Below are 27,091 nucleotides of genomic sequence, written 5' to 3' on the forward strand. Positions count from 1 at the left end.
GTTAATTTAAATCTGTAGTATTGGGCGGGGGATGTCATGGCTAATTGCTGTTTCCCTTTATGCTAATTATATCTCCCTTTCTTTTTACCCACAGGTCACCCTATAACCCTGTTCTGAGCCTGACATTTGACAGGGTAGTAGCAGTCGGCGAAGCAGACGACAGAGCCGTGTTCAAAACTCTTTTAGATCCGGGTGTTGAATTACCAGCAGGTTTGAAAAAGTGTGTTTCTTCAAAATTGAGTGATGTAGAATCATGATAGTTTATTAATTTTAGTACAAAGAAATGTCTATTCTTTCATACCCTTAACTATAAAGTTATTCTTTAGTTTTTTTAATATCTGAAGCAAAAAGTATGATTCTTGAATGACTGATGCCCTGCTGAAATGTACTAGTCATTTCTCACAGCATCATTCACAATGTAATTATTATGGATATTCTTACTGTTTTTTAGAGTATGGAGGAGGGAAATAATTTCCTAAATTGAATAGTAGATGTCTTACAGAACTGTTTGAACTTGTGCAAAGGCCTGGCTAAATTCCTGATATGTAATTGAGTTCACATTTAAATTTCCTCTGAATCTAAATCCTCCACATCCTTCTGCATGTTGCAGCAATGCTTTGCCGAGGGTTCATGGCCAACTTCCTTGTTGGAAAAAGTTTGTATCGTCCAGGAACATATTTTCTGTAATGACTTCATATATTATTTTTTATGTTGGAACCAAAGCAGACACTTTTTTTGCTACACTTTGCACATACAGTATGTTGCCCTGTTTGCTACACTCACTACATATGGGTGACATTGTAATTTAGTATGAAGAATCTATAAAAAAAACACACCTTTATCTCGTTAGATGTCATTCCATGCCTAAAATCTAAGTGATCCTAACACAGCTTCTACAGGACTTCTGAAGGACTCATTAAACTATTTTATATTGCTATACTGTACATATTGATATTCATGTGCTCTTTGTATTATTTTCTATTTTTTTTTCATTCTTAAACAGCAGTACTTTGCACCATAATTAATCAATAAAAGTGACCAATGATTTCTTATGTAGTTATGATTTAGTTACTACTTTAAAAGATTACCACTATTATAATTCCCTTACTGACTCAATAAATATTACTACATAATCAGCAGTTATTTGCAAACTGTATATGAGGGTGTGGACTATGGGATCCTAGGTATTCTAATAAACTAGCTTAGACAAATCAGCTAAATACTGTGTATGATTTTTTGTTTACATTTCATGTTCTGCCCTGCTTTTGCGTGCAAAGTTACATGTCCTGCAATTTATATTTTTGTTGTATTTTCTATTGGATTAGAGCTCAGTAGAGTATGACTGATGGATGTGTGTTTGTGTAGGTGGGAGGTATGTGTTGGATTTCCATCTAACTACCGCCCCAGACAGCCTGGGAGTCATCAGCTCCAGGAAAGAGTGGATTTAAACTCCCATTTCTTACAGCTTAAGGTAGTTTTCATATCACAAGTTCAATTTTAAGTACTCACCTGACCTCCTGTAAGGTATTGCAGTTAGGCAATGTGTCAATAATTTTTCTAGATAACCAAAAATGCATATGATGTGAGCATACAGTAATTGCATATTAACATAAGTAGTGCATCAATACCTTCAGAATTACTGCCCACACACTTAATATTAATTTGCCATTTATACATTCCTGACTTGTATGTCATCTTTATTAACTTTAAGTGCAAGAAAAGCATGTTAACATGTAGATGAAAGAAGAAAAACACATCACAGACAGGCAACATAAATACAGTGTGCATGAGATGTATAATTAAATGCAACTCATCTCATGAGGTGAAGAAATTGCTGTCCTATTTTTGTGTAAACCCTTTGGAAAGTACAAGTTGCATGGAAAATCTGGCATCCAAATGGGATCTTTTTTTTTTCTTTCTGTGAATTTTAAGTCTGGAATTCCACTGTATAAAACTGCTAAACTGTTTGCTTTAATATAATAAAATATTAAATATTTGTAGTATGAGTTATTTGGGAAAGTAAGTAATTGTTGTTATGAAACTGTAGGAAGTTATTTTATCCAGGTTCAGTTAAAATGGTGACATTTGTGAAACATCACATTCACCTGTCCAAGGAAGCATCAAATTAGGAACAAAACCAAATAAAACCTTGGCTGCTCAGCCTACAGAACATAGGTGAGGAGCAGAGACTGGTAATGATAGGGCGGTCACATGCCCACTGACCCACTTCATTCTGGGGTCATTAAAGGGTTACACCTTTAAGCAGATTTTGAAATTTAAGAGCAAATATAGGTAGGAAGGAGATTGGGTAGGCTATTACTTTTTCATTCAAGAAATGCATAGTAGTAATAAAGCTTTTTGTGTTTTGAGAAGGTAGATTACTGAACTTTTATTAAATCAATTTAGGAGAATCCTCAGATGATCTTGTGTCCCTCCGTTCATATTGAAAGAAGAAGCAGAATATCCCAGCCGAGGCAGAAAAGCGATCAAAGCCAGAATGCAGCAGTGTCACCTGTTTGGCCTTTATCTCATGTGTGGATAATCACAAAGGTATTTTCCATTTTGAGATGCAGCCTGAATCCAGGTCAGAAAAGGATCACTGTGTTTTATTAACACGCATTTGTGCTCTTGCAATATCATTTTGCAGCATTGCCAAGGTTCTTTTACTGTAAAAAGAAGATTATTAAGTTTTTCAGTAGATAGCTTTGAAAATCATGCTGTTTGCCTGGTAAACCTCCCATAATTTTAACACAGTTATGATGATCAAATCCAGGTGAAGAAATAGTCATTCATTACATGACATATATATAATTTGTTACCTGGCACATATACAGTTATATCACTACAACATAACCTCCTAAATATTTGTTAAAATTAATAACAACACACTGTACATGTCTGTGCTCTTAGAGCTACGCTGCCTGTTATTGTGAGTTAGGAGTTTTGCAAGTACAGTAGGTAAATTCCAGTTCACCACTCCCTATCCCACCAAATGAATCAAAATGCACAAGGCAGAGGGCCCTAGAGTTTTCTTACTGTCTTGGTCATGGCATGAGTGGTTGAATTTCATTATTTCTTGTTCATGATTATTGGAATTTTCCAGTTTCTTGCACTAATTTATCAAAATTTCACAGTTTTTTGAGTCGTAATTGATGTTTCATAGCTTTTCATATGGAAAGATGAAATTGTGTTTGGATTTGAATAGGCTCATTTGCTTTAGACATTGGATGCATTTGTTAGCTTTGCAGCAAATGTGAATTGTGCTTAGGATGGAAAGAATATTTTTACACAGTTTGTGCTTCAGCTGTACTCAAGGATAGAATCTTCATATAAGAACTATGCGGCAGAATTTGTTTTTTGCTTCATTTTACTTATATTTCATGAAACATTACATTTGTAGCTTATAATTGGTCATAAGAAATCTGGGAAGTAATAGCTCGACATAAGCTTCACATTGTGCAGTTTACAGTACAATGTAACCATTTTCCATCTAATGTGTGCAATCCCAAATATTTGGCATATAAAACAGCTACTCAAGTTGAATGTATTTAGTCACATTTCAGTTCCAGTAATTGCTCTTTTTTATTTTTGCACACAAAATATGAAAAATATGCCTCTGTGCCTATTATTCCATTTCGCTGAACTCCCTGAAGGGTTTTATCATGCTGATCTGAGCCAGTTCTGTTTTTTTTAATTAAAATATGACACCATTTAAATTTCTAGCCTTTGCTTTGTGATGTGATAATTGTTGATTATATTTGTTAAAATAAAGGATTTTACATTTAGATGCCTGCCTGTATTTTACATTTGGAATGTGGTTTATCAGGACTGGTGAAATAACAAAGGTATCCAATAAATAATGCATGTTTTTATCATGCACTAAGAGCTACTACATTCAGTCTCAACTTTTTTTCTGAGGCATTGCTGAATCTTAAATTTTACCCTATGTGGGAGAGTCAATGAGAGTTTAAAACTTCTTTTTTAATGGATTTAGAAAACTCTTATTAATATATTTAAAATAATGGCCACTAAAAAAATAAAAGGGTACATACTGTATTTACTTTAACTATGCAATGCCTTTAAGGTCTTCTCCACAGATCTTCATACATTTAATCTATACTTGTACTGGAAAAAATGAACTCTTGTTAGAAAATAGCAGTGACACGTTATAGACCTTAAATCGTTGCACTGTGAAATATACATAAAAAGACAAATGAAGATATCATTGGTCTCCTCTGTTTTGCGCTGAACTGTAAAATTCCACTCTTGTTACACTGGAGATCACTGAATCTGACTGGGCCCAATGAATGATAAGTTGAGTACAGTGTTTCACTTTCTACGATTGTTAATGTCCCAGGCTTACTCAGGCATAATGACCTCGCCATTTGTGACATCTTGTTTTATTTTCTGGTTCTTTTCACTCATTCAAACTTCTTTTTTCCCCCTGGTATTGAAAGACAGGAGCAATCCTGAGCAAAGCCATGCCACAGTTCTGCCTTGCTGTCTCTGCACTGCCAATTACATTGAAAGCTGAGGACGGGACGTCTTTAGAATTATATAAACTGAGCATACAGAAAAGGTACTTACATTCTTTGAGTTCCTTTCATGCTCTGCTATATACACAGCAGCTGTAGTGTTGCTTCCACTTCTGCATACCAAACTCAAGTCCCATTTGAAGTACTCCAGTACTGGAAGAAAAATATCTCTGCTGACCTCTGGATAGAACTGAACTCGGTGCCTGAGCGGTATCTGATGCTGGAAAATCATTGTAGTTCAAATATATCTTAAAACAATAACAGAATTGTGGTACTCCATCATGATACTATGTAATGATTTTTTAGATTAACTTTAATTTAAATTGCCACCCTGGGGATGAATGAAGTATTGAGAATGGAATTGAATTGTTTAATATCTAATTCATGTTACCATTTGCAGGATCAAAGGTTCCATATATCAGAAGTGGGGCTTTGGAAAAGATGGTCACATTTTTTCTGTGGTTTGTAATATATGCATTCTTTCGTATAGTTACTGTACTGTATAGTCTCTCTATGGTTAGTGCAACACTTTCTTTTATGGTGTGTCCAACACAAGAAAATGTGTCTGTAAAAAGGTGTAGCATAGCACAAAGCCTTGGTTTCAAAAAGTCTTGCATGCTATTTTAGACGCATAAAGAATCTTTTACAGAACAGTATGAAAACTGTCCATTACCCAAATTCTAAGCATTTTCTGCTGTATATAAAAGAGTAAACAAGCTGTACTCTCTTTGTGTTTTGCATTGTTGGATGTATTGTGACAGTCATTCTTTTTTGATTGTTAAAATAGTGTGTAACATAATTCCTAATATGTCTTGAGTGAGATGGCCTGATAGTACACTTTTGCCTTTGTCCTTTCCTACAGGCCCACTCAGAATTTGTCCTGACCTACCTGGAGGAGCTGATTGTAAGAGAGGTGACCCAGACAGAGAGGCACAATCACCATGGGGCCTGGTCTGCACAACGGCAGAAGGCAGACAACACTGCTGCTGAAGAGGTTAGTCTGGAGAGCCCAAGGCAGGTCATAGAAAACTCTTTGAAAGACATATTTCATATTTCACAAGGTTCTCCAACATAACACAATAATTACTGTACTTGGTATTTTATTTAGTATACTAGTATTTTAAACACTTTGAAATATTTTGATTATGTGTGTGTCTGTATATATTGAAAGATTAAAAAACAACAAATTAATTTTGTATCAATGGCATTTATTGCATTTTTAATATATATATATATCTCAACAAAGGAGGGAAAAATAGCTTCCTCCTTTAAAACTTGTCTTCCTTTGATCAGTCTCTGAAAACCATTTAACTGTCTCTCCTTGGCTGGCTTTTATATATCAGTTTTTCATTTAAATCCAATACAGTTTCCATTAATGCTCCTATTTGTTTCTTTGATTAATCTTGATTTTTTCCCAGCACATTGTTAAAGGAAAATTATTCAACAATTTTTTTGCACAGGAAACAGACCAAAGTAGATTTTGCAGTATTATATGTGGACTGGAATCCAGTTTAGTATACGATATTAATGTGATTGGTTAGCTAGATATCTGAAGCACATGTCACTTTGGGTATATAAAAAATATCTTGTTTTTTCATGAAGTATCTAAAAAAAACTTATTTTTTCATCGAAACCTGTTTAACAGGGAAGAGAGTTTATGGTAATATTTATGGAAACTGTCCTGTTTTCCTATGGTAAATTAATGCTACAAGTACAGTGTAATTAATTAAAAATATTCATCACTCCACTGGAAATCATGTATAAAATCTTCTCTTGCAATGCATGACCTATATTTTCTTTGGATTTAGCTATGATTTAATTGAGGATTGATATCTATATATAATCCAAGAATAATTGTTTAAGTGTTTTGCTTCTTTCCTTAGGTTTCAGGATACAATGTCAGTGACACCAATCAGAAGCAAGTTCCATTACCCATAGACACCCAGCCAATGCCGCCAGGAGCCCTGGGGGAGAGTGCCCAGCTGACAGTGGCACTAGTGAGGAAACGAGAAGACAAACAGCCCCAGGCCTCAGCTCAAAGGTAGGCCGCTGACAGAACTGATAGTTATTGTTCAATGACATTAGATGTTTTCCTTCAGTTTCATGTAAGATTGATTTCCCAGATATTTTTGAAATATCTCAAAAGCCCTTAAGCTTACAGACAAGCACCAATTTAAGAAGCGAGAGAGAGGAGGGATAAAGAGTGGAGCAGTAAAGATGGGAATGAGGAAGCATCTGTAAGAAGTTATAGATATTTCTATGTATCCTTTCTTTCATATTATAAAAGGTTCCTCAAAAAATACTTCAGGTAAACTTACCAGTTTCTTACTGTACTTTCTACAGTATGAATAATGGTAATTTAAATGAATTTGCTGATGATCCAATAAAACAAATTTTATAATGGCAATCATTGTATCTGTTGACTTAAGAAACTTTATTTCGCGTACATTTACAAATTAATACTGGTAAGGAAAAACATCAAACTAAACAAAATCACGATTCATTCATGAGTTTGTGGAGTGGAAACTTTACATATTTTTGGGGTGTATAATATAAAACGTCCAAGCTGATTATATCAAGTTATTTGTGGGATTTTTGTGTGCATCTTCACCATTTTAGCCTCTGTAATGCAATTTAACAATGTCAGATTTTCACTTCACGTTTCATTAAGGTCTCATATTAAATTGTCAACTCAACAAGTAACACGTTTGTGAATCTCATCCTTGTTCCAGATGTGTATATGCAAAAGATGAATTACTTCACTGTGTTTAATGGCTGTGTACCTCAACTGAGATACTTGCACAGAGCAGTAGTTTGATGCTCAAAAATTATAAAATGATACGTTTCATTTGCAGCAGAAGCCCATTTCTTTATATTTTATCAGCTTGTATAGTTCATGTTCATATGCTCTAGTTGTCATTCAGTGTCATGGAAACAAAAACATTTTTGCAGCAAATATATTTTCTTCCATATAAATCATGTTTAATGACATGGTCTGGACTATAATTTATTTCCATATAATTCCCAAATAATGCCCTTAAATTAAAGAGCAATTGAGGAATTTTGCCCTTCACTCTTGATGTCTAATAATGCAGTTAGTGATGCAAAGTGTAAAGAGGCTGAATTGACCTCATTAACTTTTGTCTAGTTTTTATTTATAAAAAAGCATATACAGTATTACGGCTAATACCGTATGAGTAATTACTTGGTAGAATATATTTTAAGTGTCTAATGCTTAGCACTGAGAATAATATTTGAAATCATATCACTTTTATAGTAGCTGACATATGAGCTTCATTAAGATTTAATGAATGGAACTTCCAAAAACATATACAACTATTGAATTTCTTAATTTAAATGCACAGTTTTTTTTAAACAATACACTAAAAATTATATTAATGAAATGGAAAATAAATATATTCTAAGTTACTGAAAGCACACCAAGAAATGCATTTTACGATCATATTGAATGACAGAAGTGTGATCTACATTCAACTTAAAGCAGTAAAGACAAAATTAAAGAATTCTTTCAAAGTGCTAATCGTGGATTTGTTGATACAAGTTTATCAAATCAAATGGCACACCTTTTCTATAATGTAACGATAGAACTGTAACATCCAATGAAGCATGCTGACCCAGCTTGTCACCCAGTGACCTGTGAGAAGGAAATAATGAACTGTGAGTAGCCGTCATCTTAACTGCTTCTGACAGTTTGGCTATGGGCACATCTGTGTTAGTTGCATGGAAAGGCCTTTGTTGTTTTCCCACTAGTGACTTTACAGACCGCTAAGGGGATTGCTGGCCGACGCTCTCCTGCAACGTTCTCTGCTTTCAGGGGGAGCAGCTGTCACTGACAGAGCTGGCATTTGTTCTAATGATGTTCTTGGCATTTATTTATTTCATTTTTTTTCTCCTCCTCCTCTCTCAAACAAATAAAGAAATGCCATTTGAAAAATGTTATGCTGCTTTTCTATTGATACAGAGGAAAAGCAAAGCAAAATTGCACAGATAAACACACGAGACCTTTGTACCCTGTGTCTGTGCATACCTTTAGTGATAATTCTGAAGGTCACTTCAGCAAAGTCGCAGACAATGGTGCTGAAATGACCTTTTCTGCACTAGAGCTCATGACGGCTTAAGGCTTTTTGACATGAGATTGAGATTGACCAGTTAAGTTTGTCTTGATGAGTGGTTAAAGTTTAAATGCACATTAAACTTTGCTTCTTTCTCAAAGAAAAGGCTGAAAGACTGAGCTTTAATATTTGTTTATACCTTAAAGCTTGAATAATTATTTACACCTTATGCTTAATGGCTTTTAAAAGATTTTGCATTTTCCTTTTAAAGTTCTTGGTAGTTCATGGCTCTTACTTGTAGATATTGTATCATTTTATTGTTTTTCCTGTAACAGTCATACAGTAGAATTAATCTTAATATCATACATATTGTGGGTATTATACTATGCAATTACATGCTACTTACTGTATATACAGTATTCAGTATATCCAGGGAGGAAAGTTGATTTTTTTTTAATTTACCATATTAAACAAGCAAAATCAAAAGTCTGTGTAATGAGCTCTATACACCAGTCAAAACTGTAATTGGGCTCAAGGCTAAAGAACTAATCAGTTTTGCAAGAAATATTTCTGTGGTTATATTACTTAAGTGCAGTAAGGTTTATTTTCTTTACCTTTCCAATGGTAAATGTTTTTTGTCCAAAAAATGCCTAGCTTGTTTTTTTTTAAATAAGAGAAGTACTTCAGCAAGCTATCTTTGCCTTTGAAATATACAGTATGAGAATTTATGTTCACAGCAACCAGAGGCTCTTCCTTGTCTGCTTGTCCCTGAAAGCACACTCAGCCTACTGAAGTATTTATTAGAATGCCTAACACTTCACTTCTTAACCTCCTTTTCTACATAATAATGCTGCTTAAATTATTTAGAATGTCTTGAGAGATGTGATTGCTGAGTTAATTATTTATTATCAGTGTCTCAAGTGCTCTTGTTTTATTACATTAAAAGAACTTGGGTGGCTTAAGACTTTTTGTAAGTCTAATGATGTTAATGAAAATCAGTTTGTACTCCATAACGGGGATATTTACTGAATTAGGAAGTGTGATGTGTGAGATTTGTCTGTCAGCCTTTGTATCGTCATGGTTTCTTGTATTAGTTCATTATTATTTTTATTTTAAACAAATTGTTATGAACCAGAACCTTATGAAATGGCGTTCATTATAGTAAATAACAGGAGTTTGATTTCTGGGGAAGAGGGGGACAAATTTAAGGATTATACAATAATGAAGATAAATTAACTTTTTTATTAGACATCGTAGATGTAGAGCAAAAAAATATATATTTAAACGGCACCTGATTTAACCACCAACAAATGTAATGATCTAGTACATTGTTATATTTATTTGGCTATTACTCTGGTATTTCTCTTGTGAAGATTGTTTGGCTTTCTGTAGTTTTACTTAATAAATCATATCAAGAAAACAGATTCCATATGCAGGCTTTAAAATTTGAGGGGTTTATTATATAATGTTTAGTTAATAAATAGAAACCCTGGATGTTTCCCTCTCAGTGTATTGTACAACCCCGAAAATATAATAATTCATTTTAGGGACTGTATTTTGGTTTATAAATGTAACTGATGTTGGGTACATCCTCCATGATGAACTGACTTTCCCCTCCCCTCAGCTACTCAATTTGAATTGAAGGGGTGAGTGGCTTTGCTCTGATTGGCCATGCTGCTTTTTTTCCCCACTTAAATTCCCTTGATAAGCAAGCTCTCTCCTCCTCCCCGAGAAGAAGAGACCTTCTGCCTGGCACATACCACATCCAGAAAGTCAATGCATTGCTAGGATTAGTTCAGCTCCCAGCCCAACTGGTGCTGAGCTGTGTGTAACAGCCTTGCTTGCAGAGGGTCACCCCAGCGGGCTCACCACTGAAGCCACCGGGCCAGTTCTATGCTCCATTACCTTGTGCGGTATATATCCCCACTGATTAACCAGTGGTAGTGGAGATAAGCCAGAATTTATCCGTCTGGGACCAAACCCTTTGCACAAGGCTAAAGCATCCATCCAGATACTGTGGTAAACAACAGGGCTTTGGAGGCCAACAGAGTGTAGCCTCTTCATAGCACCCTGCTAAAGAGCAACTACCTCTAATCCCTGTAATCTAAACTGCACTCACTGGTCATTACATAACTTTAAATCACAAAAAAGACCATTGTCGTATAAAGGACACTGTCTTTGTTTTTATATGATGTGTATGATGCGATACTGACTCAAGTACTGTAAAAGAAGACCAGTTTTTAAAAAAACTTTTTTGCACAGTGATTGAATTTTTAATACCAAGTAGTAAGATGAGATGTGTAAGTATGGATATTTTTAAGGAAGAGTTCTTAAATAGTAATAGTTTTGTTTAAAATGATGCTTTACCATTTGAAACTTTCTCGTAGTGAGGCCACTTTTAACCTCAGAATCTTCATATTGTTTGCACTATGAACATTATTAGTTGCAGTTTGTCACACAAACACCTTTTGTTTATTTTAGTTTGAAATAGGAAAATACCTCATTTTCATGGTAATTGTTGGACTTTTTTATGAAAAAAAGGACTTTTTTTTATAAATCTGGCCTGTGTAGCTAAATTGTACCGAGACTCAACAGGTTGCAATCAGATTTTAACCGTTTTCCATCACAATAGGCAGCTCATTAACAATATTTGCTATTCACATGTCCTACAGTATGAACATTTGTAAATAGTCTGTTGGTTCTTGGCAAGAGAGTGATCTGTAATACAGATGTATTCTTTAGTAACAGACAATTAAACATTGTACTGTAAAGTGCTCTTTGCTTATTCACCATAGAATATGTATGGTCTAACTATTTTTGACTATGTTTAAAATAAATAAAAATGTAAAATAATTGATGAAAAACTGCAAAGAAAGAAAAAAGTATTTATTTTGACTTATAATAATTAGTACTTTATGTACTAAAACTATCTGTTTTAATAAATTGCTTCAACATCATCAGCTGCCTGCAGCAAATTTTAAGTAATAATCTCTAGTTGGCCTAAAGAAATCAAACTTAGAGATGAGCAAAATCTGCCAAGATAGTATATTGCGAATGAGGCTCAAATCAAGAAAAACGGGCTAAATTTTCAGCACAAGGTCAATTGCAAAATGCTCTTGTGGCTAAAAGCAAGCCCAATTAAGTGATCTGATCTGTGCCACAGGCTTTGCATGTAATCTCCACTGTGTTCAGGGTTAAAATCTGCCTGACAGTGGAGAGAAGAATTAACTTTGGCGATGGAGTTGTAGAAACCTAGACTTGGAAAATCACCATCATTATTTTAATTTAGGTATGCAGGTAATGTGTTAGTACCAACATGGCAAGTCCCTGTTAATGAAAGAGTCATGTGTCAAGTGAGAAATCCTAAATCAAGGAAATTGCTGTGAAGCCCAGGAATGTTCCTGCTCTGTCTGATGTTGTTTGTGTAGCCGTGTCAACCAGACAGCAGCTCCTCTTTAGGTTCAACTCAGAATACCAATTGGGGCACTTTTAACGGAAGTTAAATGTTTCCCCAAATCCGATGAATTGATCAGTGGGAGCCATTTTCTACATGACTAGTGCCTGCGCTCAGCCGCACATCCGCAGAGCAGCGGAGGTCGGGGAGCAGAGGGAGGGGCAGTCTCCCCGGCACACTCACGCCTGCTATTCCCGATGGTGCCTCGTCTTGCCTTGCCCTGCCTCGGCGAAGACAAGTGAAGCAAGCACACTATGCTCAGTGGCATTTCCAAATGCAGCTCAGCTGGAGGCCTGTGCTTATTGCATGAGTGGCACACACCAGGGGGAAAAAGGAAATACATAATTTCGGTGAAGCAATAGATTGAGATCTATCACCCCACTCTGCAGCCTAACTGCAACCCCCCCGCCTTCACCTTCCCACCTCCTTCTCAAACCCAGCACCAGCACATCACTAATAGCTTCAGCCGTCTCAGATTTTATGCACATTTCAGTCACAGTGGTATAGCTCCATTTCGAATGCATATGAGACAGAGGTGCTTAATTTTTATCACCCAACTGTGTGATGCCCATTCTTTCTGGTAATGTCATCATCTTTCTAATGGTATTCCTGTCATATCTCCAAAGGTAATAGATAAAGCTTGTGGGGAAAAAAGTAACCAATTTCCTAAAATAACAAATGAAAATATCCAGGGACACGCTTAGGAACGATAAGCTTGTTTCAGATAAACGAATCTATTGTGATAGTTGATTGCTGTTGCTGCTTCAGCAGTGCACAATGTTTTTTTTTAGTCTAAACACGTGTCGACAGAAACAGCGCTACATTTGGCTCACCTTTAAACTAGCAGTTGCTTTCTGTGTAGATTCTTCTTTACTCCTTTTCTAACCGTGCTAAAGAGCTGAAGGCTAAAAATATGGGAAACAGAGTATGCCAGTGTAAAAAAATCAAAGGTCATAGGTGAAAGCATCCCTTAAAGCTTGCATGCTCAGGGTTTTAAGTCTTTTTGATGAGATATCTATGTTATATATACAGTACGTCATATGGTATACTGTACTATGCTGCAGTTACTGTTGTTCTCGCAGGGTAAAATCAGCTTCTTCTAGCTGTGTTCTTACATGTGATCTTTGGAACTTGATGATTACCAGGAGCAGAGTGACTGCAATATGTTCAGATTTCGGTTATTAAGCAACCCATGCTAACGCAGACATCATTGGTTTCAGTGCAGAGAGCTGTGCAGCATGAGAAGGTATCACCATTGGTGCACTTCATTAACTGCTTTACTTAATTTTTTGTACACAATTAATTTTTACTGTGTTCAGTAGCTTCAGTATTTGTTCGATAAAACAAATGTCAAACAATAACATCAAAAGATGTTTTGCTGTTTTGCCCTGACAATTTTTTTTTAATTAATACAAGCTATTAAAATAACATGCAATTAAATTCATTGCACAGTCTAATTAACAGTGAACATTCCTGGACAGATGCTAATACTTTCTGAGAGAATTACAAAAAAGCAAAAGGTTTATTTTTCTTGTAGTAGATGTCTCTAATGAATAGCCCTTTATGACAAAAACAATTTATTCAGTTAAAGAAAAAATGGATACATTTTGCTCATTGTCTGTTTCTTTTTTCTAATAATATTGCTTAAATTCTATTATTTTAAATGTAAATCATTTTCATCTTGAAGATATAGCCTATAACACGAGTTTAAAACTTCTTTTTCTGTACTCACTATACAGTATTTGCAGGTCTTTCAGAGTAATTGACACTCTAGTCTATTATTTTTGCATTTTCTTTTTAAGGACTTTCAAAACAAATGTAAATATTATTATTAGTCTTGCCTCTGAAATTCTTATATACAGATAGTGCTTACACTGGTTTCTATTTTTCAGTCTGCATTAGCTTGTCTTGTGTACAGGAAAAAATATTTTTTTGTCTAAATGAAGTCCATTTCAGCCTGCAATGCCTGCATCTTAGGGCTGGTCTGTTTAGCAGTGAATTTTTCTAGAGAAATATAATCGATCAGAGAATCATGACAACATTGAGAACTATAAGAGTAATTAATATCACAAAACAAAGGTGTTTGCTAATCTGTGAAATGTTAGAGAAAGGATAAAGTAACTTAATTTCCATAAATTCTATAATTAAAAAAAGTTGATCTATTTCTTATTTTGTCTGTTTCTAGCATTCCATCAGTTTCTGTGTAGTTTGCTAAAGATGTTACATGCACTTTTAAAGGTGAGAAGTTGTTTCTAACTGTGACTTTAGGTAAGATAATTATCTGTGAAATTTGCTGAAGTGTCGGGAGCTTACTTTTGTTTCCTGTGTTCAAACTTTTCAGCCACATTTGACTTTATGAACGTAGTAATTAACTCGCCAGTGTTCCATTAACATCATGTTAAGCTTTTAAGTATTAAGTTTTAATGTTAGGTAAACAACAGGAAGCTACTTGTGCCGTAACCTAAGTAGCCCCAGAGTCACTCGTGTCTCCATTAAAATGTTCAGCTTGACAGTAAACACCCTTACAGCTTGTTTTAAAATTCACACTTGACTTTTATGAACACCAGATCTCACAGCATCCCAACCTCAGAATGCAAATCACAATGACTTTTAATTTAGTAAGGGCACTGTGGTTTGTTTGTTTTTTTGAGTTTACAGATTCTGTAACCAGGACAGGAACACTACAATGTTTGTTTTTCTTAAGTAAGTAAAGCATGAGTGTATCAAATAAAGATTAAAACCATGATGCATGAAATGTATGCACAAAACATTTTGGAGACAAAAGTATTGACGCCTCTGTACATGAAATATGAATGAATCTTTAAATCTTTTTTGAACATTCATCACTAACCCAGGTATGGACAAATTTGTACACTGCAAATAAAGCAAGCAGTGACATATAACTACTGTACAGTATGTGTATTACATACTATGGATAGCTTAAGGCATATAAAAGTTCTGTCTTGAATTTCATTGATATTTTATGTGAAATCTGGAATAACTGTTGCCTTTTTCAAAATACTAGTGTATTATTTAAAAAGAATATTGTATGCAAACTATGTCCTAAAATGCCAAGGATTTTATTAAATTTAACACATCTCTTTTTTTCAGCTATAATAATGCAGCCATAAACTTACCTATAAACAGTTTTCTATAATCCAAATCAGTCTTCATGTTTATATGTGTAAATATACAGTACTTATACAGTATACAGTACAGTAATATAACTCTTAAGAATGCTTGTTTTTGTTTTCTTCTTGCCTGCAAGTTATTTAATTATTCAAATTAAAAATTGTAATGACTTTATGAGATAATGTTTTCTATTCAAAAAGATAAATATGATTATATGTCTATAGCAGAAAAGTAGATATAAGTCAGAATCAAAGTGACGCTGACAGAACAGCAGGAGCAGGCCTGCCACAGTGATACGATGCAGATTGCTATTGTCATGCAATACTAGCTTTTATGTGAATTTCTAAAGTCACTGATCTCACACAGGCAAATTAATTTGAGGTTCTGATAAGAGCAATCATTTGACAACCATACTGCAGCAAACAGCACAGAAAATTAAATCATCTTTCCCGTGTACTATAAGCTTGAACAGTCTATTACGTTTCAGAAGCACAATGTTCGGTACGATAGGAATTCAGACTCAGTGATGGGGTTTCAAATGTACTTTATTCCAACAAAATATGAAATTGGAGGTTGCTCCTGTGAATGACACAGAAACTTTAACATTGACTCTACTTTTAACAGTAGAATCTTTGACCTTTTACTTATTAGCAAATGATCTTGTAGTGTCTAGCCATGTGTCTAGACATGGCAAAAGTATCCTTGGTGTCAGGCTTAATCCTTATCATATAAAAAGTTAACTTGTTTTTTAAATAAACCTAGATGTGTGCTGTTCACCACATTTAAATAGTGTAAAAATAAGATTTGGGGATTCTAAATAGTCCCTTCTTAATTCTGACGTGTCTGTGTATTTCCCTGGGGCCTTAAAGAGTTCTACAGTGTCTGAAAAATTTACCATTGAGACACGACAAATTATAGCTTAATGAAGACTTACTCTCCAGTATTCACTACCCATGGGGTAGGCTAATTTGGTAAAATATGATCAGCCTAGATGATTGGGGCTGATTGATATAACCATTATTAATTCAAATGCCTTATGCATTTGTGCTGAAGATGAGAAATCATGGTAAAGTAAAACTCTTACTGTGTTAAATAAATTGCAAATAAATTTAATCAGATGTCTTCCTAATCAAGCAAATCATATGAGTATCAGTGTTGTTTTTTTCTTCTAAATCATGATTGACAATAGCGCAGGTTTTCAACTGAGTGACTCAGTACAGACTGAACACAATGTCCCAGAAGGCTCTCTGCCACCCTAAAATTATTTAACTGTCTCTATTTCCAGTTTTATTTTTATACTCAGACTCGGTGTATCTCCAGGTACTCTTTAGATTAAAGCGGACAAAAACATGATTTATAAAGCAAGAAAATAATAGGTTTAACCTACTGCATATTACTAATATTAAATACAAAATGTTTTTATACAAGTTTGTTTAAACATTTTTAATCACATTGGTGCTGTAGCTTTTACATTTATCTTGTGTATTTTTTTCTGTGTCTACTTTTTTGCTGTACTACTTAATGTAAATGAAGGCATAGTAGCAAATGGGGGAAATCCTTCCCACTGGTGTTTACTAGTATCAGTAATGCTCTGAACTTAATCACTCTTTACATAGCGTTTGTTTAACCTTTTTTTTACCTGGGACTTACCACTGGGTAACCCACCTACTGTAGGCCTGTCCCACCCACTTCTCATTTGTCCTAAAAAACATTGGCACATTGACATCAGAGGCTGCCTGCTTCAGTTCTGTGATTTCAAATCCCACCACAAGTGATGGTGTCAGAATGTGAATGGTGTTCTAACGTCTTGCTTTTCGTGTTTTGTGAATCTGAGGGGAAAGCAAGCATTTAGACACTTGCTAACCACTGTACGCTGAGCTGTCACCCTCGATGTGTATTTTAAACACTGTCCCTCTTTACAGGAAGCAGATAGGAAGCATAAAGTGCATAGTTTCATTCATGCGGACCTTGTCAGAAAGCGCTTCTGTGATATGATTTCTGTCAGGAACAATCTGTTTGAAATTTCTCCGTCTTTACTTGTGACCACCAAACGGCTTGTCTGTTTCCTAACCCTAGGTGATGGGATCTACTGCCTTGTCAGATAGAATTTGATTTCACCCGCTACCTGCTTGTTGACTCTGTAGCAGACTCACTGTGGTGGCAGAGAAGGCCTCCAGGCTAGCCAGCTTCTGTCTCTTCCTGTAATTAGCCACAGCCTTTGTGCAAAGTAAAACAGAGTGATTCTGCACCGCGAAAATAGTAATGTGCACGGACAGGAGTTTTTTCACTTGAAAGAAAAAATCAGGGGGTAGAACTTGTTAACATGTCTTGATGGCTGTGTAAGAGCTATGTCAGGGCTTAAGGGACAAATAGATACGTGTGTAGGCATGTACATCTGTCAATCAAAAATGTTATTATTGTTCTAGAAACATTAAAAGAGAGATCCTATATGCAAAACAAAGTTTTTTTATTAATTTATAAAGCATAATAACATTGCTTGCTGGCCTCTGCTGGTTTTGCTGTCTGTTGGAGACACCTCTTCCACTCATATTGAATACTATCATCATAATACTAAAGTCTGTAATTATGATATGTAATTATGGCTCTGGAACCTATTTAAACCATCTAAATAGGCATTGCACTCTCCATGCACTTTTGTCATGGTTTTATCAGGTTAAAATTAAGGCCTTCTTCCTGTCTCCAAGTATATTTTTAAGAAAAAGACCTTTTATTATTATAGCACCTCAGCCCAGTTTGGTACAAAAACGCAATGCAATTATTATGTGCATTTTTTCAGTGAACAAAATGGGTGCGAATAGTTTTGTCTGTAAGTTCTGTCAAGGACAGCACTTGAATATTAAGTCAACATAATGTGCTTTTTTTAACAATTATTTGCTTTAGGAATGTGTCCTTAAAACTGTCAAAAACTAAGAAATTATTAATTTGATCAATGACCAAGCAGAGTTTATCAACATCAGTATTTATGAAACAGGGGCAGTCGTGTGTGTGTGCGTATGTAGTACAAGGTTATGCCACTTGAGGGCTTTTCTTTGAAATACCTCTTTGTAGCTTAGAGTTCCAGATGGGAATATCTAGTACAAATTTTCTTCATATTTAGATTAATATTGGATTTTATTTTCATGGCAGATCTGAATCTGAAAATAAGTAGTAGGAAGCAGTGTTAAGAAGAAGATTAAACAAAATGGATTTATCCTGGAATGCAGACAATTATTAACCTTTGAAATAGATATGCTGGAGGACATCTAACCTTGTCAGTGTTATAGTGTACAGCAAATTCCCTTTGTTTCTCTGCAAAGGTAATTGAATTGTGTGACTTAAATTGGGCCAGGATAATTTTTATTTCATTTCTGTAGTTTTGAAATACATATATACAGTATATATAACAAAGTATTATTTTTTCTATTTTTTTTCACATTGTACACTCAGTATATTATTGAGTTTTCCAATATACTGTATGGTCTAAGAGTTCTGCCTTGTTCCTTTTATCTTTCTGTAAATTTCCTTAAACTGTTTTTGAAAGTGCGATAATTGTTTTTATTATTGTTGCTCACATAAAAATTCATTTATGAGCTGGTAAAAAAAACAGTAGTGCAACCCAATACAGTAAAATCCCAAAGCAGTTCTGCAGCAATTATTGGTTTCAAAAGAATGAGGAAATGATATTGAAATGTATTAAAAGTGGTCATAAAAACATTATTAGTGAACAGATGAACATTAAACTCAATGTATCTTTAAATATAATTTGGACGTGAAATAGCAATGTCTCCTATGACTCATTTATTACGTTTTCTCTCCTCTGAACCAGGACTCTGGACAATCTGTCTTAACCGTGCTTCGTTATCACGCTCTTGTGTGAAAAAATTCATGTACATACAAAGGACAATAAGGGTTGTAATGAGAGTTTAAACTGGTTAATGTTTGTCCCATGTACAACAGCAAATAAAAGCTCTTTAATTCAAGTTTTTTGCCTCTGTTTTTTCGCGTCCAGTTTGGAAGGCTGATATTTTAGTGCAGTAACCTTCCAAATGTTAAGGTCGTCAGTTAGAACACCAGCTGCGTCAGTCAGGTTGGGGTCTGACTCTGGGCTACGGCTACGGTGTGTTTCTGGATCGGCAACGCAAACGGCAAAGTCGTCTGCTGCAAGCCGAGGTGAACAGCAGCCCTCTGGCAGAGGAAATTAAAGCTATCAGCTCTGGCCAGCTAAGGCCTTGCTGATGTGGAGGAAGTGTTAGAAGTCACAGCCACAGGGAAAAATCTTGGGCATGCATGGCTTTTCAGGAGATGTGTATGAAATATTTACTTGGTGTTTACTAATGCCAACCCGTTTTTACTGTAACCGCTAAACGGTGTTTTAATCCCACTGACAATTAAAAAGACTGGGTGCAGTTGTCCTTTGTGGTTTTCATTGTGCTACTGCACCACATGAAGACGGTGTTGTTTTTTCTCTGGGTTGCATTAGAAAAGTTCATGGCCCACTCTTTTTCTTTCGCAGCACAGCTGTACGGTATTTTAGAGCCTGTCGCTTAAATAAGCAATGCTCAATTTGTCTTTGATGATCCACATGATTCAGGTGAGACAGGAGCAAGATCAGACCCTCCTTTGCATAAAAGTTAATCACAGAAAAATGTAAATTGATAACATTTTGTCTCGTTTTTCCCCCCATTTGGGGGACCGCTAAAGGCTCTCAGCAGCAATCATCACAGTATGGTGCCACATTGGATGCTGTACAATGATTACATTTGTGTTGAATACTCGCTCATTTAAATGTCAGCCTTGATGGGATAGTACATCAGCAAAAGCAGGATGAAAAGTAAACATCTAGCAGATGAAGGCGAGCACTTTTGAAAAATGTATGATCTAATGTGCAGAAATTACCTTTTAATTACACAATTCTTTTTACTTTCATAATTGTTTTGGTCATACAACAAAAACAGGCCTGTAATTTAAAAGCTATCTCAGGATGAAACAAGAAACAGAGGGGGAAAAACAATTATGTTGAACTATTTCATTATTAGAATGTTAAAGAGCATTTAAAATATTTGGCTTAAGTGGTTACACGACACAAAGCAGTTAATGTAGGTCAGTAAGAAATGCTTTGTCAGCATACTAATCGCATATATGATGCCTGCCACATTCAATTGTTTTAAAAGAAAGTATAAAAATGTTTTATTTATACATGTTCATGCAAATATTTAAACATTTCTTCTGTGTGCATATATATATATAATTTAATTGTTATTAATTTTTAGCTGCCTGTGAGGAAGGGGTAATGTGATGAGCATTTTTTTCATAAATATATGGTTCTTTTTTTTAGAGGCATTGTAAAATCATACATAAAATGTACATACAGTACACAAATTATCCATGTCTACACCCGTTATCTGTGGTGAGTATAGGTTTGTTAGGGATGAATATAATGGCAGGAATATTGCTTGCTATGGTGTACAACCCTTCAGAAAGAACACAGAAGAAGCATCATTAACAAATATATTTTACCTAAAGAAATATTTATCACATTTAATAAGATAGAGTTTAGTGTTTCTCTATAGCATATACAGCAATGACATATCTTTCCTCTTGTGCATTTGGTGTAAGAGAGCTGTTTTTCTCTGGACTCTTATTTTTTCCGAGAAAAAAAGTCTTTTAATTCACTTTTGTCATATGAGGGGACTTTTGACAGGCATTTAATTTAGTATACTCCTGCAGACCTGACATTACCTTCATCCGCTTGAGTTTTACTTAATTATTAATATCTGGCTCTCTGAAACATTCATTTAATCCCCCATGTCCTCCTAGATTCCAAATTTAGACACCATCTTTGTGTACATGAAAAACATTTGGGTGGCAACTATTTTTAGTAAACTTTTGTGTGGTGTGTTAACAAGAATAGCCATTGGTAGCAGACATCTAACTGGGTGGAATAATCATAATTTGCTCTGGGGGCCCGAATTTGAATCTCATGGAAACCAAAATATGAGAGGAAAAACTAATTTAAATCTAAATGGCTCCAAAGGTCACATGTTAAAGGCTTAGTTTAAAATGTCTCTCTCCATTTTTACTATGTCTGCTAGAGAAGATGTCTCATATTAACATTAATAGCCTCAGCTGTGGATGGTTTCTCAAATGGGAATATTAATAAGGGTGGAAAAAATATTCAGTTGAGGCCCGAGATGCTTTTAGAACCCTGACACTGAGTGGCATTAACATTTGGCAATATATAATTCACTGTGGAAAAGTGGAGTAGCTGGGGTTTGAGCATTTCAGAAGAGGATTCTTGAATTCTCTGCAATTTCTAAATTTCACTGGAACGCTGGCACAGCCCTACAAAATAAAACCTTCACAAACCCTTGCAGCCTTTGACCTACTGGTATATGAGCAGGCCTCAGGAGAAGTCTGACATTTTTGGTAAGAAAAGCTCCTACCAAAGACAAAATAGTTTATCTGATATTTTGAAAACTAAAATACATCTTTGGAAATAGAGGAGTTTTTGTTATTATTTTTTAATTAGCAGGACAGGATGGAGATTTATTTCATAATAGATATAATATAGTAAGTGAAAGCTTAATAAAAATTGCAGTTCCGCTAACAGATGGTGCTGCCCTGTTTTTATGTATTGTTTCCTGCTACGTAGAATTAGCCTACATTTTCGTCCACTTAAGTCTGCTTCTGTTGTACATGCAAAAATTTAGAAATTAATCTAATTTAAATGGAAGTTTCCATTTTATTTTTGACTAGGCCACTTTTAACATCAATTATGGATGTTTTAGGGCTACCATAAATTACCCTTACAACTTCCTTAAGAGAGATTAGAGGTCTATTACCACTCACAGGTCAACATGATAATCTTGTCTGAACATACCGAGGGACGTGAACAGCGAGCTTCATGTTGCTGCCTCACAGTGCTGGGGCCCTGGGTTCTGTCTCAGACTTGTGTGGAGTTTGTATCTTCTCCCTGTGTGTGCGTTTTTGCCGGGTGCTCCAGTTTCCTCCTACAGTCCAGACACGTACTGGGAGGTTAATTGGCCTCTGGGAATATTGCCCCTGGTGTGAGTGTGTGTGTTTCCCGTCCAGGGTGCATCTCACCTTGCGCCCGTTGTGTACCAGGATAGCCTCCGGGTCCCCCACTGCCCTGAATTGGATGAAACAGTGAGAAACTGGATGGATGGATATTTGTATGAGTTGTTGATGTCATTGGTGATAACACTACAATGAAAAATAAGTAGATGTTGCTTGATAGACAGATAGTTTTCTATTTTAAATTCATATTTAAAAAGGAATAATTTAGAGTGATTCTTCTTACTAGCATTCCAGGATGTTGTATAGTGAAAATAATAAGTCATTAAAATATTTTAGGAATAGGATATGCGCTGTTAAAAGACAAATTCATAGCCTTTGAGACTGTTTGAAGAGGTAAACAATGTTGTGTGGCAGCATTTCTATTTGTTTTATAAGTGTAGTGAGTGAATTTCTCTTAAAATTTTACTGCATGGAAAAATTAAGTAATCTTCCCTGCCCCATATGGTTTCAGAGTGCTCTGAATTTAGAGCATTCCTGCATTGTTTTGATAGCTGCTGTGAATTTTCCATGCAGCTGTGTGCCTTTCAGCATAGCAGGGTCTCCATGATGTCTTAGAAACTGGGATGTTACCAAGAAGTGTCCTTATGATGCCAGCTGTAAATAAACAGAAGGGAAAAAACAGAACACCAGGTCTAATTTATGGAGTATGGCCGCCACCTAATGGCCATCTTTAGTATTGCCAGCATTCTAATTGTCTCTGAGTTGTACTGTAGATCAGATATGAAATCCACAGTCACAAAAGCAATGAGAGAAATTATTAGATTCTATAATGATGAATAGGATTTAATTAATTGCAGTTTAATAATCAACCATTAGAATGAAGGAATGATTTAAATACCTCAAATATGTTATCTAAAAGGTATTTGTTGTTTTTAAAACAGTATTTTTTCACTAATCACAATTTGAGGTAAAAAAAAGAAAAAAGCCACAAGGCACTAAATGCCAAGACAAGTCAACTGAGCAGTGAGTGATAGAAGTCACAAGTACAGATACAATCATGATCTTTCACCGCAGCCAGAAGAAAATGACCATTTCCCCCAGTCTCATTGTTTCCCACATCATGGTCTGTCACTTTTTCCCTGGTTTCCACTCACAGCTCTCTTCCCTGTCATGTGCTACCTTTGCTGTTCCAGAACACTGAAACATTGTGAAGAAAAAAGCGATATGTCACAGCATGTCACATCATCTCAGTTCTTATTCATAAAAAAATAAATTACAGCACATTGCTTTGTGCTTATTACTGTAAATGACTGTCCTTTTTATATCTTTCAGATGGGCTATCAAACAAGAGGGAATTCACAAACTAGGTCAATGGAAGCACTCGAAAGTGGAGAACCCACAGTGGAACAAGCTCATGTACATGTGGCCTCTGCTGCCGAATGGAGAGCTGAATGAGGTACTGTTCCTGTACTGGTCTCTGGATCACTAACATGGCGACTACAGTACGCCTGCCTCGCTCCAGGAAGAAAGCGCAGCTCTCCCAGTTAACGTTCGGAGCTCTCGGTTTTTTCAAGCTTGGTGGTCTGTGCTTCTTAATCATTTCAAAACCTTGCATGCATTTAAAGAGAAATTCTTTAAATCAATGTAAATCGAGAGTTCCAGGCAATGCCTCCAGCAAGTAATGTGTTTGCATTAAATGAAATGAAGGCAGAAGCTGACTGTATTTGTGGCATTAGCCAGCATGGACAAGGCAGTGGGTACCCTCCTGTGAGACCTAGTGGGGAATGGGTGATGGGGGTATTGGTACTGCCAGCAGAGAATGCTGGAAAAGCAGGACTGAAGTCCTGTGTTTTTACCCTAGTAAGCGAGTGCTTGTTGAAAGTCGGGGTATCGTCTTTCTCATACGCTTTTGCTATCAGCTCTTTAACAAAAGGGGTCACCTCATCTGTGCCTTTATGCCACCGCAAGGCGCCCTTGTGATGCCTTGAATTAATACACAAGTACTCTGTGGAAGCACATTATTACAACGGGGAACACGCACATCCTGTCACAAATAATCCATGTTATTTACATAACACAACTCCTCTGTCATTTTGTAATAGATGAGGCAAGGAACCAGAAACTATCGGTAAGCTAACAAGCAGAATCATTCTTCTGGTGAAAACAATCAGAATGTTTACAAGATGTTAGAAATTAATGAAGATGTAGAACATCTCAGTGCTGTTTTGTTAAAGCAGGTGATAAATCCGTCTCCTAAACCATTTTGTTGTTCAGTCCAATTTTTAATATGGAATTCAGACAGTCTAATAATACATGAGATCATTATACTAAAGAGCCTGACCCAAGCAGAGCATCTTGGCATAATGATTGCAACAGCTCTTTTTAGCTCTGTTTTTTGTAATGTTTCTGAGAAAACTGTATTTCATATGATCAGTATTTACAATTAAAAAAATATGTAAAAACATAAAAATGTCAGGTTCTGTTCTTGATTCACATAGGCAGTTTGGAGAAAGGAGAAAGGGCTAGTGATTTATTTTTGTCACTTGACAAATCTCCACTTAAAATGAAATAGTTTATTTTACAATTTAACAAAACAACTTTTCTGAGGAGCACATTTTTTAAAATGTTAATTTTACAGAAAGGTCTTTAAAATGCATGTTATTTTAAAAGTATTTAAAAATTGAGAATTGCTGCTTTTGAGAATTTTGAGGAAATTGAGAATTTTAAGTATGGTAACAGTTTTACAACCTAACTGTTCTACATACAATATATTGTACAGAAAATGTGTTCATCAAGTGTTGTTCAAATTAAAACCTACAGTACTATGGCATAAATCTAAGTACAGTTTCAGATTGCATTCTTCTTATTTGTGTGTCCAATAAAATCCAGGATTTCAACTGGCCCCTAGAAGGGTTTCTGATACCTAATGCTCCTCCACTGACAAACCCGCCCAGCAGGAGGCAGAAGTCATACCTGCCTGTGAGGCTGAGAGTCCTGAAGAACGGAGAGAGAGAAGAAACAAAGGCCATCACCGTTACAGGACCAGACATCACCAACATGCTCAGAAACCAGTACAGATCAACCAATTCACAAACGTCTTTCACTTCTTTCTCCTTTCTAAGATACAAGAACACAACCTCTGCACCAACAATGAAAACTGAATTATGCACATGTTGCATTTTTAAATCATTCTGTAGTTCCTTTTTGATTATTCTTTGCACAGGTTAAGTGCTTACACCTAAATTTTTATACGTGTCACAACTAGAAAAGAGAACTTTAAAAAAACTTACAGATTGATAGTTTACCTGTTTAAGGTGTAACACTCAAAGTATTGTACAATAGAATGAAAACTTCAAATAGCACAGTGTTAGTTGAAATCTGTAAGTCTCTCTTTTGTTATCCTAAATGCTGACACTCTGGAATTTTAACATTTTCATGATATGTATTATCTAAATTCATTAAGCGCCTTCTATAGATATTTGCACATCAGACATTTTTGAATGATGAGCACCATGACGTTACACTGTCCACTGAGCAGTGAAGGAAAATGCAAATGCCCAAAATTAATCTTTCAGGTAAAGTCAAGCCTGAAATTGAAATCTTTGATGCATACATTTCATTTGTAATTTCTAATTAACTCACTCTGCTATGCCAAAAAGTCCATTTTGGTGCAAAGTAAATAAAGCTAAACCATTGAAATTCACACATGAGCAAATTCCGCTTGTCTTCTGTTTGACACTTTTATATGTATGTATAGTGTTCTTAGACACTTTGGTATTGGTTGAAGTTCACATACTGTACATTTAATATTGTTTTCTGCTTTAAGCATATTGCTTATGGGTATGTTTTTTAAAATTGCTGTGTGGGTAAGTTTTAAGGTTAGCACATAGTCAGAGAACCAAATATAAGCATCACAATAGCATTAAAGTTAAATAACCTAAAATACTGGTTTACCTTTAAATATGTATTGCCTGCAATATTAGGTGTTCCTTACTATGAGATGGCTACTTAGAATTGCCTTGCTTAAGTCATTCCTTCTTTTTGTATGTAGAATATATCCTGCTTAACATTTCTAGAATTGTGTTCCTAAATCAGTAGTCCTGAATTTCTTGATCAGCTTTTCAACCTTATTTTCCTTTATGAAGCCTTCACTCTTGTGGCTTTTAAAAATCTGTGCATTTCAACCACCATGGCCTGCCATGTTCTTCAGCCAGTTCAGAGCACCCTGCCAGTCAAGGAACATAAATATTATTTCATTTTCTCTTTGTTTTGACAAACATCTACATATATACATACTGTCCTGTATACACATGTTGTATGTATCATGAAGACATGTGACAGATGAATAGATTCCTTAAATATAAATATAAATTCTCATTTTTATTTGGTAACTAAGCTGGAAAAAAAAATCATCACAATGAAACTGTTCTCACAGCAGGAATTCTGCGACCAGTTCAAAGAAGCAGAAAGTCCCAAAGGACACGCCGAATTGCCTTGCTTTGGAAGATGATGGTTCAATAAAAATTCATAGGCTAGAGCTTCAGCAGTTTCTTGAAAGGTAATGACAATATATAAAAAATGTTTAATGAAGACTTATATTTCTCAGAACAATCTGGGTACAGCTACTTTTACATTAACATTTAATTAGTTTGTAGAAAAGACTTGCAATTATTAAAATATTACTGTAATTAATGGTTACTGGTCTTTTTAGTTTAGAATTTTATAGCATAAAACTAATCTAGTCTTTAATTTTAGTATTAAACTTTGAAAATGTCTGTAATATTTTTTGAAGACTTTCCTTATGCTGTACCTCTAGGATTATTCTGTATAATTCTGGAATTATTAAGTCTGTATGAAAC

At 35.3% G+C, this 27,091-nt stretch overlaps 1 protein-coding gene across 1 annotated transcript in view; it reads left to right on the plus strand.

The window, feature by feature from the left end:
• LOC148819544 (doublecortin domain-containing protein 1-like) overlaps positions 1-27,091 on the plus strand; it is an 87,227-nt gene that overhangs the window by 48,025 nt on the left and 12,111 nt on the right. The window contains exons 12-21 of the mRNA XM_088934924.1: positions 95-220; positions 1,366-1,471; positions 2,407-2,550; positions 4,458-4,579; positions 4,936-4,996; positions 5,398-5,529; positions 6,419-6,576; positions 23,565-23,688; positions 25,122-25,303; positions 26,668-26,790. Of these exons, the coding sequence (XP_088791050.1) occupies positions 95-220; positions 1,366-1,471; positions 2,407-2,550; positions 4,458-4,579; positions 4,936-4,996; positions 5,398-5,529; positions 6,419-6,576; positions 23,565-23,688; positions 25,122-25,303; positions 26,668-26,790 (1,278 nt within the window). The remainder of the gene's footprint in view (positions 1-94; positions 221-1,365; positions 1,472-2,406; positions 2,551-4,457; positions 4,580-4,935; positions 4,997-5,397; positions 5,530-6,418; positions 6,577-23,564; positions 23,689-25,121; positions 25,304-26,667; positions 26,791-27,091) is intronic.

Source organism: Atractosteus spatula, chromosome 16 (assembly GCF_055471065.1).
Source record: "Atractosteus spatula isolate fAtrSpa1 chromosome 16, fAtrSpa1.hap1, whole genome shotgun sequence".
In the NCBI taxonomy this organism is placed as follows: Eukaryota; Metazoa; Chordata; class Actinopteri; order Semionotiformes; family Lepisosteidae; genus Atractosteus; species Atractosteus spatula.